Here is a 13,463-nt window from a genome sequence, read left to right as displayed (position 1 = left end):
CCCCCCACGGCACAATAGGGGGTAAAGAAAGAGAGAGAGAGAGAGAAAGAGAAAAGCCTGTAGTGACTCCAGTGGAGACTTTTTTCCTTGTTTTAACCCTCCTCCCATGGGGGTGGGAGTTCAGGAGATAAAATGGGGGGGGGGAGGTTTAACTCTCCCCTCCTGGAGTGCCATGATTCTAATTTGAACTGGAGCCACACGTGCTTACAGAAGAGTAAGACAATAGCCAAGCTTTAGCTGCAAGCTACACGATTAGCATAAAGTTTGGCTTTCTGTATTTTGTCCTAGTTGGCTCCAGGCCAGTGTCAGATCTTTGTTAACCAGTAACTCAGGCTAGCCTTATTATGGTCAACTTTGCTGCCAATGTAATAAGAACCATGGCGAAAGCCAACCAGGAAAGAGCTTGGGTGTGCTCCAAAAAGGAAGGGCCGGGGCAGGAAGCGTGTGATGCCAGAGCCTGCTACCTGATGCTTAAACATAGTGATGTAAATGCAACCAGCCCTTATGGGGATGGGGGTTCATCTCTATTCCTGTCAGGTGTTTGAAAAACCACAAGTAACATGCCAGTGCTGCTTTAAAAAAAAGAAAGTATTTTATTTTACAAAACCCCAAATTGCAGGAAGGAATGCATCTTTCCTTTTCTGAACATAGAACCAGGAAGAAAAGATAGTTTCCCACACACAGGACATCTGGTGGGCACACAGGTGTGCACTAGCTAGGGGAGACACTCGCCTACAGCAATGAGGAGAGTGGATTTACTGAATCCTGTTACCTATGGAAACACACTGTTTTAGAGGCACTTTTTCTTGTTTTTATCCTATTCCAAACAAGAAATCTATTTGATATGCTTCTCACATTTCTACTAACAATTACATTTGGATGAGAGATGCTCTCTCCATTAGCTAAACCATGATAATTGATTCCCCTCAAAAATGAGTTGGCAGTACAACAATGAGGTGAATCCCTGCCCAATTTTGTGAAGAGAAGGAATATTTTACAAATGTGCTAGCATATCACAAGTTACGAGAACGAAGCAAAAAGTACAGAAGACAGTGCGGTGTAACAAACCTTTCTGTGATTCATGCTTCTCTGTTTTTCCTTGGTAATCAAATCCCACTGCACTCTTGTCTACCCTGTCAGCCTGTACTCCGTATTTCCCACCAAATCCACTTGAATAGTCTGCAAAAAGAAAACCAAGCAAATTTAAATAATGTCAGAAATTGCCGTGGGAGTAGTAGAACAATTCTAAACAGGAAGAGAATCAGTAGCACGTCTTTCAATAATGTCTGGTCCACAGGCAAGACTAGATACACTATTGTATCACACCATTGTATTTGGCCTCAGTCCAAAATTACTATCCCATCATTTTACACTGAAAATCACTAACTCAGATTACAATCTCCACCCTCTACAAACAATGTATGAAAGAGATGCATTCATTTTTATTTCAGCTATACTGCTTATTAAGTATGAAAGAGTAGTTGGCGTGTGTTAAATAGTAAATATTTGTCATTAAGTGATAATCACAGCTACAGGAAGATTCTTGAAAGGTAACTTAAAATTTATGGCACAGCGGAAGCTGTGTGCCACAAAATAGTCTCTCACAGTAGAATACAGGAGAATCTTAGAGTAGAATATGAAGAAACAGGGCATATTATTAGAGAGAAGAATTATTCCATCCATATCATTCACTAACAAGTATATCAGACAGATTTGACAGTTCCCTTCCATAAATGTTAATGTGAATAGATTAGAATCCTCAAGGTAATGTAGCATTTGCGGTGTGGGTGGGGTGGGGTGGATTCTATGCAGATTCCTCAGAATGTTTTACCTCTTTGAGAAGCGTGTTTCTCTGTTTTTCCCTGGTATTCAAATCCCATAGCAGACTGCAGAAATGAAAAATTGGCTTGAATGAGAAGCATAAAATTATAAGAATATTCTAAATGAAGACCACCCCAAATGGTCTTAAAAATGAGAGCTACTTATTAGCCATCTTAATATCTACACTATATTAAAGATACCTGATGAAGTCTCTTTTAGGCATGTTTAGCCTTGGAGAAGAGAAGATTGAAGGGATAGCACTCTTCAAATACTTAAAAGGTTGTCACACAGAAGAGGGCCAGGATCTCTTCTCGATCCTCCCAAAGTGCAGGACACGGAATAACGGGCTCAAGTTAAAGGAAGCCAGATTCCAGCTGGACATCAGGAAAAACTTCCTGACTGTTAGAGCAGTACGACAATGGAACCAATTACCTAGGGAGGTTGTGGGCTCTCCCACACTAGAGGCCTTCAGGGATGCTTTAAGGTGGATTTCTGCATGGAGCAGGGGGTTGGACTCGATGGCCTTATAGCCCCTTTCCAACTCTACTATTCTAGGATTCTAGGCAGTATCTCACAATCCCTGCCCAAGCATAATGGACATAACAAATCCCAGACAAACACTTCCAATGCAAGACCTTCTCAAGTTTCATGAGAGTCTGTATATCTAAAATCAACTTCTTGGGTCAGATTGCAATACACCAGGACTATCCCAAACCAATCCTATGTTTCAAGTTCTACATATTCCTTAATCAAGCTCTATAAAGCAGAGGTAGGAAAACTTCTGTGAGCCAATAGGCACATTTGTCATTTTGGAAACATATCCCAGGGGCCACAATACTGTCTTTTCTTGCACCTTTCTCTACTCAGTAAATCAGGTGAAGGCAACCTGCAAGTCCAACTCTATTAAAAGCAATGGGGATGGACTGCACCTCACATGATGCATTCAACTACATACTTTCAATTCCTTTCATGCGCTAATCCCATATAGCCACATTTTCTTCACTTATAAAGCAAGGTGCTTTTTATTCATCTTTCATCCCCTTCATTCCATTTAAGTTCTTCCTATTAATTTCCAAGGAGCTCCAGTGTTGCCCTCCCATTCCACTCATCTCCCCCTACTCACTTTGACCCTTTGTGGTCATTTGGAGAGAGGAAGAGAGCACAATAAGCAATTCACCAGGTCATTTCTTGAAGGAGCCATAGCTCTGTAGTAGAGCACAGTAGGTCCCAGGTTCAATTCCCGGCTTCTTCAGGTAGGGTTGGAAAACTCAAGCCTGAAATCCTTGAAAGCCACTGCCAGTCAGTGTTGACAGTACTGGGCTGGATGGACCAGTGGTCTGACTCGGTATAAGGCAGCTCCCTATATTCCTATGTTCCTCAGGCAGTGCTATTTCTCTCCACACCCCTTCTTGAGGAGATCTTGCTGCAGTAATAACAGTGACAGCATGACCAAAGTGTGAATGAGTATTTCATTGAGAGGATGGTGCACCTCACACTGTACTTTGGGGCTCTGCTCTTTTTACCCAGCTACAGCCACAGCACCAACTGTTTGGCACAGTAGGCCTACCAGGCTTGGTTACTGCCACGAGGGCCCCCAGATCAGTGGCGTCGCTATAGAAACTGGCTGCTGCCACCAGTGACATTGAAGAGTGGCCTTTAGCTGTTCATTGAGGAGTATTAGGTTTCCATCCTTCTAACTCCAGCAAAGCGAGGGGGCGAAATCTGCCACCTTCTCACATCATAGCCTTAAACCTATCTTTACCTCACCCATTACTGTTTTACAGGGTCAACCTGCATAAACACATTCCATTTTGACTTTTCTTCCTTGGGTTCTCTAAGTGCTGCAAAGCAGCAGCTTTGAAATGATGAGAAAATCCCTTTTTCAAACACTGCCCTGAGACAAGAAAAAATGGAGTTGTTGCCCAACCACAGACATGAAGATACATGTTTCCCTTGACAATTTAGATGGGATGTCATGTCCTAAAAAGGAAGCAGGAAGTTGGAAAATTAGGCAATAGAAGTCTCCAGATCTGCTGAGTTCCTGCTTCATGGTTAGAGCTGCTGAAGTGAACATGGGGAGGGGGGAGATGCCAAGCTGGATGTGGGGGGGGGGAGAGAGAAGGAAATCCTAAGCAAGGGCTAAGGAAGATGAGCAGTGGGGAGGACACGGGAGTCTTGCCAGCACATTCAGGGGTCTTGATGGGTGGTAGTGTGCCTGAAAAAAAACACTGCCAACCCAATATGCATTTTGTAGGTTTTTAAAGCTTCTCTCTCAAATCAAGCATGCCCACCCTTATCTTTATTTTCTTTAAAATCGAAGTATCTGGAACTGATATAGAGCACCAGTTCAATATTTTTTAAAAAAATATATATTGAATAACTGGGAATGTTATTTACATATTCTAAATGTAAAACCTGCAGTGATTACACCAGTTTATACCACGTGCAAATGTAAGAGGCAGCCACTGAAGGGAATTCTAGAAATACAAGAAGCTGTTTACCTGGTCAACCCGATCAACTTGCACGCCAAACTTCCCACCAAAACCTTTAACCGAGTCCACCTGAGAACAGTGCTGAGAAAGCTTAGACTGATATTCATGACCAACGGCTGACTGAAAGAAGAAAAATTCACACATGTATTATATTATACCTATACTGGTTGACTTTAATCTCCACCCGATTCTGATGCAGTTTAGATTAAACCTCCATCCAGCAAAACCATATCACCACCACCCCATTACTCCTCCTTCTTGCTCAGGCCCAGCTACTGAAATGTAATTAGGACTGGGCTCCTGAATTAGTTCGTTGAAAAGTTTTTGATCTATAAGGCACTCCCAATTAATTGGGTAACATGTTATTAAAACAAATATGAAGTTTAACATAAATACTTCTTTTCTAAACATTGGATTCTATTCAATCTCACACAAAAAGAAATGTCCCTTAAAGATGGTGCCCACTGTGACATCACATTAGCCACAGGTAAAATTCTGTCTAGCAGGAGGTACACATATTTATATATCATACTTGTACCCCTCCCTTCCTTAAGATGAGCTCAGGGAGTAATGCATGGATTTTCTCCTCTTGCCTCCTCACAACCACTATGTAGGATGAGAAGGTTAAGACACTAGACCTATGCAGGTGTTGCAACATTGAAAGCATGGAGGTGATGTAAGGAGCTAGGTGCCACTCCATCCTCTCCATGCTTGATCTCCCAATATAATGACCAAGAAGGCCTGAAGACTGAGTGCAGTTATTTTTCTCTGCATAATGGGGAAATCTGCCCATGATCTGAACACTTCTCTTTTACTCTCAAATTCAACAAGTATTTAAGGTTCAACCGGAACAAGCATAGCAAGGCTCTGTCAGCTTGGAGGGATCAGCATATCATTAATTGAGCCATACCAGCTCTCAACTGTCAATGGCAAAAAATATCAGAGCACTAATATCATATCGCTGCACATTGGCTAGAGATGCAAGTAGGTCAGAGGAAAGGAGATATCCCTTATCGTTGGGTTCTCCAACTTTTGGGGCCCCTTCAGTGCATTTGGGGATTTCAGAACCTGCTCTGGGCACCACAAAATGGCTCCCACAGAGGATGTGGCTAGTGATGTAATGGCTGCTGTGGGGCCTAGCTAGTCAGAAGTGAACTAAAAGGTGGCAGGGCGAGAGAAATAGTGAGGCTAGAGGTTAGGAGGGAGAAGGAAATAGCAAGGCAAAGGAGAGAAACAAGAAGGCTAGAGGCTACAAAGGGAGATAAAGAACCCTAACACTTTCCAAAGTTTTAATCAAAAACATGTTTCCGAAAAGGGCGGGGAGGGGGAGAGCTTTGTGGGCACCATTGGATGCCCCCGTGGATGCCATAGCACCCATGGGTGCTGTATTGAAGACCCTTGCCTTAACCACCACAAATTTCATCTCTTCCAAACTATAACCATTAGCTAACATAATCGTTGGCACATTATTTTACCAACAAGCATCTTCTAATCTGCACATGCATTTGTATTATTGTGCCCTCAATGTGCAGCATTGTGCCATGTAACTCTGCTACAGGAAGCCACCAGATACTCTTCCTTTCCCAACGTCTCTATCAAGCTTTTAACAACTTCCTCCACATTTGGTCTGCAGAAGAGAGAAAACAACTATCCTTATCAAATAGCAGCTTTTCTGGTGCATGGTTTACCATTTCTGTTTCTATTTTTTTTTATCTTCTTTTTTAGGCGTGGGAGAGGAGGGAGGCAGAATACTGTTTGCCTCTAAACTGCAATGAACAAAATCTATTTGAGTGTAGTAACACGGAATTGCACCTGGCTTATATAAAGTCAAGCAGCACACATCAGATGCTTAAAAAAGAGTAGTTACATGCTAGAAAATCACAGCCTATTTCATCAGCTAAGAAGTTTCAGTTCCACCCAAAAAGTAGTTCCTCAAATCCTGCATTTGGAATCAATATATTTGGGAAATTTTATTGTCACTAATCTTGCACTAAGGTAAGAATAAGGACTCCGATTGCTTCAGCAGGTCCTATATTTACGAATACAATTCTCCTTCATGAATTGTTAAGGATCAGTGGCCATTTGCTTTGTGCCACAATATAAAGCCAGATCTATTTATAGTAGTGCATACATTTCAGCTTAAACCAGAGCAACCCACATCAGTGGAAGTAATTTTTCTTTTTTAAAAAATAGAAATAAATGCCCCCTGGTAAGTTTGGAACATGGCCTTTTTGCAATTCTTACTTTGGACTTCTGCTTCTCTTCCTCACTCAGTAGAAGACTAGATGCCTCACCACCTAGACATTAAGCTCTTCTGCTCACCACCTAGACATTAAGCTCTTCTGCTCTCACAAGAGGAAGGCCATTTCCCCCCAACTTAACCTCCATCTCCATCTAACAGATTTCACACCATTCTCAATCCGTTTTAATTGGTTTTCAGGCCTGGCTTTGGCATGGAAACTGCCTTGGTAATCCTATGGTTAGACCTTTGCTGGGAAAGAGGGAGGGGAAAGTGCCACATTGTTGACACTCCAGGACATTTCAGCAGGGTTTAATATCATTGGTCATGGTATCCTTCTAGTAAGGCTGTCCAAGCTGGATGCTAGAGGAATTGCTTTCCAGTGTTTTTGCTCCTACCTGGATGGCAGATTCCAGAAGGTGATGCTGGGGGATTTCTGCTCAACTCCTTTGCATTTAGGCTTTGGGGTCATACTGTTTTATCCTTCATGCCTTGCAGCATCTACATGAAACCACTGAATGAGGGCAACTGAAGGTTTGCAGTGATGACACATCACTATACAGATGACACTCAACCTACTTCTCCTTTTCATCTCATGCAGCAGAGGCAGTGGGAGTGCAAAACCAGTGCCTTGAAAGCAGTAACGGGCTGGATGAGGGCCAATAATCTGATGCTCAATTCAGACAAGACAGCCGTGCTGTTAGTGGTGGTTTGCGTGCACAAGTAATTGGTGCCTGACCATTTCTACAGAGGGCTGCACTCTCCCTAAAGAATCAGGTTCATTCTCTGGGGTGCTCATTGATCCATCTTTGTCACTAGAGGCCCAAGGAGCCTCTGTGGACTTGACTACCTTTCACAAGTATAAGCTGGTAAATCAGCTACAACCCTTCCTGGCCTTGCTCTAGCGATCCATGCTCTGGTAACTTCCCATTTGGATTGCCGCAATTTGGATTACCACGTGGGGCTGCCTTTGAAAACAGGTCAGAAACTTCCGTTGGTTCAGCAATTGGCTGAGGGATGGCTCCCTGGGGCTGTGGAATAACAAACGTATCATACCGGCGGCGTGCTACCATCTTCATTGGCTCCCAGACCATTTCTGAGGCCATTTCAAGGTGCTCGTTTTGACATTTAAGGCCCTTCTTGACTCGGGACCAGGATACCTCAAGGTTTGCCTCTCTCCACATGTATCTACCCAGATCTTTAGGTCTTCACAGGATCTTGAGTGCCCCTGCAGAGTGAGATGCGATGGGTGGATACAGGAGAGAGGCTTGTCTGGCACCTGTTGTGGGAGCATCAACAGCTGGCAAAGATCTTTTTTATCTTCCTGGGCCTTTGAACCTGTCTTAGATTTACACAGTTTTTACTCTCTGCAGCTCTTTTATGCTGTATTTATACTTCTTAGCATTGTTTTTATTGTTACTGAATCTTAAGTTTTATTTGTTATTTTTTTCTTGTCCTAGAAGCTTTGTTATAGGACAACCTATAAATACTATAAATAGATAAATAATCCTCATGGGTCCCGCTAGCCTCAAAAGCTGCTTTTTGGTGAGGGTAGAGGGCAAAGTCGTGTTCCACAAATGGAAAAGAAATTAGGATCCAAAGCAGTGCAGTGTAAGCATTCGCTCAACTTTAGAAAGTGTACTGGAAATATTAAATACTTTTCCAGGAGAAAGAATGAATGAGCAGCACACAACACAAATTACATTCAGCATCTTATAATCAGGGGAGAAAAATAAGAGCTGGACAGATCGCCAAATTGAGTTGGACCAATTTTTCCACCAACTCATGATCTTTTTTGAGAGAAAGCATACAGCTGCAGAATACTCTCAGAGGCTGAAAAGGGGACATGAGAGGTGCACATGTGGCAGGATTTAAGAAAATGTCACAATTGTCCTAATAACTTGACAAATCAAGCCCACATACAGCACGTCAGACATGCAGGAAATTCTACACTTACTTTGTCCATGCGGTCTTGTTCCACACCAAACTTCCCACCATAGCCATGAGAAGCTTTTGGTCCTGTTAGAAGTTCTTTCTCCTTCAGAGACTTGTGCTCTTGGGATACATTCTCCCTCAGTTGATGAATGCTTTTGAAGAAAAACCAATAAAATTAGCAGAATGCATAAATGGTATATTATGTAGATTGTTTTATTGGACTACTGGTAACAAGTTAGACAGTAGCTTATATTTATTTTACGTTGTTTAAATTTAAGGGGGTGGGTGGGAAACCAAGATATTGGAAACTGTTGACATTCCAATAAGTTTTAGCAAATTAAAGAACTGCACATGATATGTTGACTACCACTCATCTATTGCAACAGAGCATATTGGGGCACTTTCAGTTCCATGCTAGTTCCATTTCACACTAAAACATAAATGTACTTCAATGACATGAATGAATTCTCTCACATGATTGCTAGGGATAATCACTCAAAAACATTAATTACAACTTTGAAACTGCCAAGCTTTCCTAATAACTATTTTCAGTTGGCATGCAATTTAGTGTTACCAATGAACTTAGGAAATGGGGGGAAATTCTGTGGAAAAATTAAACACTGAAAAAAAATTCCGGGGGAAAAAATCAATTTTCGAAAATTTTCAGTCCCACATCACTGACGATTTTTGTCCTTAACATTTTTAATTGTATTTAGGGAAAGAAGAAAAGAATTACCAAATCCCTCCCATATTTCAATAAAACACTGGCTGTGTTCAGGTGTGCTAGTTCCAAAAATCCATTTAATATATAGTCCTCAAATAGAGGACATATCAGATATTAAATTGATAAAAACAGTTTGATCTTAGCCAGGTGTGCTAAGCCATGATTTAACATGATGAGAATCAGTCTAGCCCCTCGGGCTCACAATCATTCCTCGGCTGTGGCTGTGAGGAGATAGGAAACTTCGGAGTCCATTTCAGATTAAGTGCAGTTTAACATATCATCCAAACCCTAAACAAGTCAGATTTTTTAAAAAAAACAATGGTTTGAAGTTGGCTTGCTTTCACTTAACATATTTATGGTTAATCACAGTTTGCCCAGGTTCAGATGGTATAGCAAGCTGTGGTTCATGTAAAATGGAAGCAAATGTTTTCAATCTCCTCCTTGCAGTCATGCCAGAAAAGGAGAGGAAGTGCACAAGCCTGGAGGCAAGGGTAGGCTTGTTCATATAACACCAAATAATGGTTTAGCGTTATGGCCAAACCAGCCCACTATTTACATGACTATCACAGAACCGTTCCTCATTATTTTTCCTCCTTCCCTCTTTAAAAGGGAAGGAAAATTAGAAATCTACGACCAGGAAATTCAACTTCTAATTCTAATACAGAGTTGTATTATACTCTGTACACTCACCCCCTAAAATGCAAATATGCTTCAACTTACAGGCTTTTTCAGAACATAAGAAGAGCCATGCTGAATCAGAACACCGGCCTACCTAGCCCGGCATTCTGTTCACACAGTGAACACCCAGCAGCCTGTGAGAAGCCCACAAGGAGAACATGATTGCCACAGCACCCTGCCACATTCCCCAGCAACTGGTATATGGAAGCATACTGCCTCCAGTAGCTTTATCTTCCATGAACTTATCTATACTTTTAAAGCCATCCAAGTTGGTGGCCATCACTACATCTTGTAGTAGTGAATTCCCTAGTTTAACTATGCACTATTGCTGGTGCAGAATTTGTCGCTGACAAAAAAGGAGAACTGTATTGATAAAACATTAACTCATCAATCCTATGAGTTGATGTGGAAGGTTCTAGTACAGCAACTGCTACACCCACTTCTCTTGCTCTTATGTGGAACATGAGTGCTTCAGAAGGAGCTTTACTGGATGACAGCAAGTAAAAGCAGCAACCTCTTAAGCAATTATAAATGACATTTATTTGGGTGCAGCTTTTCACCATCCAACAACTTGTTGGTCATGACAGTTAATGGATCCACAAAGGAAGAGAAAGGATGATAACATGCAGGGTAAAAATAGTATTTCTTGATCTGACTGAAGTACAGCCATATGCTATTCTTCCAAGAATTTATCTCACACTGTCTTGTATAGAGATTCTCTGCCAATGTGTTGTTGTTGTTGTTGTTGTTCCTGTTTCCACCTTTAATTCATCCTTCTTGAACACTGATGAGTAAAACCTAAACTACTATTCTTGATATGGCTTGAGTGACTTATGCCATAAAGGGATAGCATTTTCCATTATCCCTACCAGAAAAGTTTCACCTCATGACTCCAGTAATTGAATTTTTGCAGCCACATCACATTGGCTTATAAAATAGGGATTGATCAGAATAAGATTAAGATCTCATTCAGCCTGGGCTATTTCTAGCTGATAGAGCTCCCAGCTAATAATGGCCATGAAACTATTTCTCGCTCCATCCAACTAGTTTGTTTCCCTTTAATGAACGGATATGTCCCTGTGGTGCTGGACCAATAGAATCTGTTGAACATGTTCTTTTGTATTGTAACATGTATAAGGAATGCAAAAAGAAGCTAATTTCCACATTATTAACAGGCTTTTTTGGAAGTAACTCTACAACTCTGGTACTAATTTGTTTAAGGGATGTGTCCTCCTGTATCACTCAAAGGGTTTCTAAGTTTTTTTTATGACCTCAATGCAAATTACGGGGGAAATGTTGATATCCTCCCGAGAGAAGGAATTCTACAAAACTGCATTTTGCTATCATGTCACTTTTTAACTATGTTTAACATGTTTTGTATTAACTTCGCTGGTCTGTGACTGTAATGAATGAAATGATGAATAGCTTGTTTCTCAAACATGAATGGGCAGACTTTAAAAGACAGACCCCACTCAGTCCTAGGTTTACAAATCTTTACCAAGTGTTTGTGGCTTCAAGAATTAATGTAAAGGTAGTGGTCCCTGAAACTTTTCTCAAGTTAAACAACACAATGATGGTATTAAAGAATATATATCTATTGCTCAAACAGTCTAAGAGAATAACAAGCTTTGGTTAAGATGAGGCAGATCACAAACATTCCTATAATCACTAAATAATAATAATGAAAATAGTAGCAAGCATATTGTTAACATAGTAAGACCTAGGTTCCTCTCAATCCGACAGTCAATAACAATGTTTCATATTTACCTAAATGGAAGGCATGGTGGGCAAAACCAGCCTAAGCACATACTGTGTGTTTTTAATTTTCACAGGATCTCTCTCTCAAACTAATCAAAACCTGGCCTTATATAACTCCCACGATGCTGATGACTTCATCCTTAGTTTCGGACCTGCTAATGCCACTATTCCAATTTTTCTCAATGTAACGAGGTCCGCCACTGATACCAGTAACACCGAGATGAAGGTATCCCTGCAAAGCAAAGCTACGTGCTGCTTCCTGCACTTTGTGGCAGGTTTCCTTCATTTCCATGAATATAATCCATTATTCATAGTTATTTCACAATACATACAGAACGAGTCACACCTACAAAACGCAAAAAAATCTTATCAATTCTATCCACTGCAATGCATATTCTGCTACAACAATGCTTGCTGGAGGATTCCTCAAATAAATGTCTAACAGTACAAAATGCATCTTTGTACTATTCCAGAAATAACTGTATTCCAAGAATAGATGGACAATGCCAGAACCTATGTAATTAAAACATTCATAATACTGGTGCTTTTAACATACCCTTAGGAGCAGGTAACTGTTACAAAAATTTCCAAACTATGTTTTGGAGCAAACCACACCAGTTAACCTGAGCAAAGTAGAAAAACTGGTTTTTCAACTCTGTCACATTCTCAAATAATATTTCTGTTCAAATATTTAGTCAAAGCAACTATAATGCTCTCTAGATGGAGCTACCCTTCAAAACTACCCTTTTGATTTCTGTTAAGTTAAAAACTTGAAAACTCTTTGATCAAGTACAGAAAAGGGCAAGTAGTGCAGAAGAGGGCAACTTAACTGAACAAGGGGCTGGAGCATCTCCCCAAAGAGGGAAGGTTATAACAACTGGGATTGTTCAGCTCAGAAAAAAGGAGGCTAAGGGGAGACCTGATAGAGGTGTACAAAATGATGCATGGTGTGGAGAATGTGGATAGGGAGACATTTTTCTCCCTCTCCCATAATACTAGAACCCGGGGTCAACCCATGAAGCTGGTTGGTGGGAGATTCAGGACAAATAAAAGGAATTACTTCTTCACACAGCACATAGTTAAACTATTAAATTTACTACCACAAGATGTAGTGATGACCACCAATTTGGATTGGTTTAAAAGGGGGTTGGATAAATTCCTGGAGGAGAAGGCTAGCAATGGCTACTAGCCCTGATGGCTATGTGCTACCCCCAGTATCTGAGGCAGTAAACCTATATGCACCAGTTGCTGGGGAACATGGGTGGGATGGTGCTGCTGCAACATGTCCTGCTTTGTTGGACCCTGGCCAACAGCTGCTTGGCCACTGTGTGAACAGAGTGCTGGACTAGATGGACCCAATGTCTGATCCAGCATGGCTCTTCTTATGTTGTTATGTTCTTATCTTAGTATAATTTTTCACCATTGAACCAACTTTAGACCCAAGTTGAATATTCAGCAGAGAACTCAGAATAACCACCATATAAGGTACTTAGGTTGGAAGATCCTAAGACCTGTAATTCACCCTTCCTGGTCAGAGACATTTTATCTCTTGCAGCTAAGATGGTAGTTGGAACTATTTGCCACTTCAATAAAGAATACCAAACATTAAAAACAAAAAAACCCAAAAAAAACCCTGCTGAACTCTAACAGCGGTGGGTACAATGATCCACTGGGCTGGTGCAGTTATGAGTATCCACAACTAAAAGATCAGGAATGAACAGAAGAATTCCAAGGCAAATCTTCCCCTTGCCTTATCCAAAGCTAAGAGCCATGTCAGCAGTGACATTACCTTCAATTAAGGCGACCTAGGCTGTCT

At 41.1% G+C, this 13,463-nt stretch overlaps 1 protein-coding gene and 1 pseudogene across 3 annotated transcripts in view; both read right to left on the bottom strand.

Annotated features, from left to right (window-relative positions):
- CTTN (cortactin) overlaps positions 1 to 13,463 on the bottom strand; it is a 39,134-nt gene that overhangs the window by 20,140 nt on the left and 5,531 nt on the right. For all 3 annotated transcript variants that reach the window (XM_063117386.1, XM_063117387.1, XM_063117388.1), the window contains 4 exons: positions 8,510 to 8,639; positions 4,323 to 4,433; positions 1,832 to 1,886; positions 1,069 to 1,179 (listed from right to left, as the gene is read on the bottom strand). In XM_063117386.1, coding sequence (XP_062973456.1) covers positions 1,069 to 1,179; positions 1,832 to 1,886; positions 4,323 to 4,433; positions 8,510 to 8,639 — 407 coding nt within the window. The remainder of the gene's footprint in view (positions 1 to 1,068; positions 1,180 to 1,831; positions 1,887 to 4,322; positions 4,434 to 8,509; positions 8,640 to 13,463) is intronic.
- LOC134393865 (U2 spliceosomal RNA) lies at positions 9,214 to 9,377 on the bottom strand (annotated as a pseudogene).

The sequence above is a fragment of the Elgaria multicarinata genome, chromosome 2, assembly GCF_023053635.1.
Source record: "Elgaria multicarinata webbii isolate HBS135686 ecotype San Diego chromosome 2, rElgMul1.1.pri, whole genome shotgun sequence".
Classification (NCBI taxonomy): domain Eukaryota; kingdom Metazoa; phylum Chordata; class Lepidosauria; order Squamata; family Anguidae; genus Elgaria; species Elgaria multicarinata.
The sequence above is the reverse complement of the archived record's forward strand: the minus strand, read 5'-3'. Positions and strand labels throughout refer to the sequence as shown.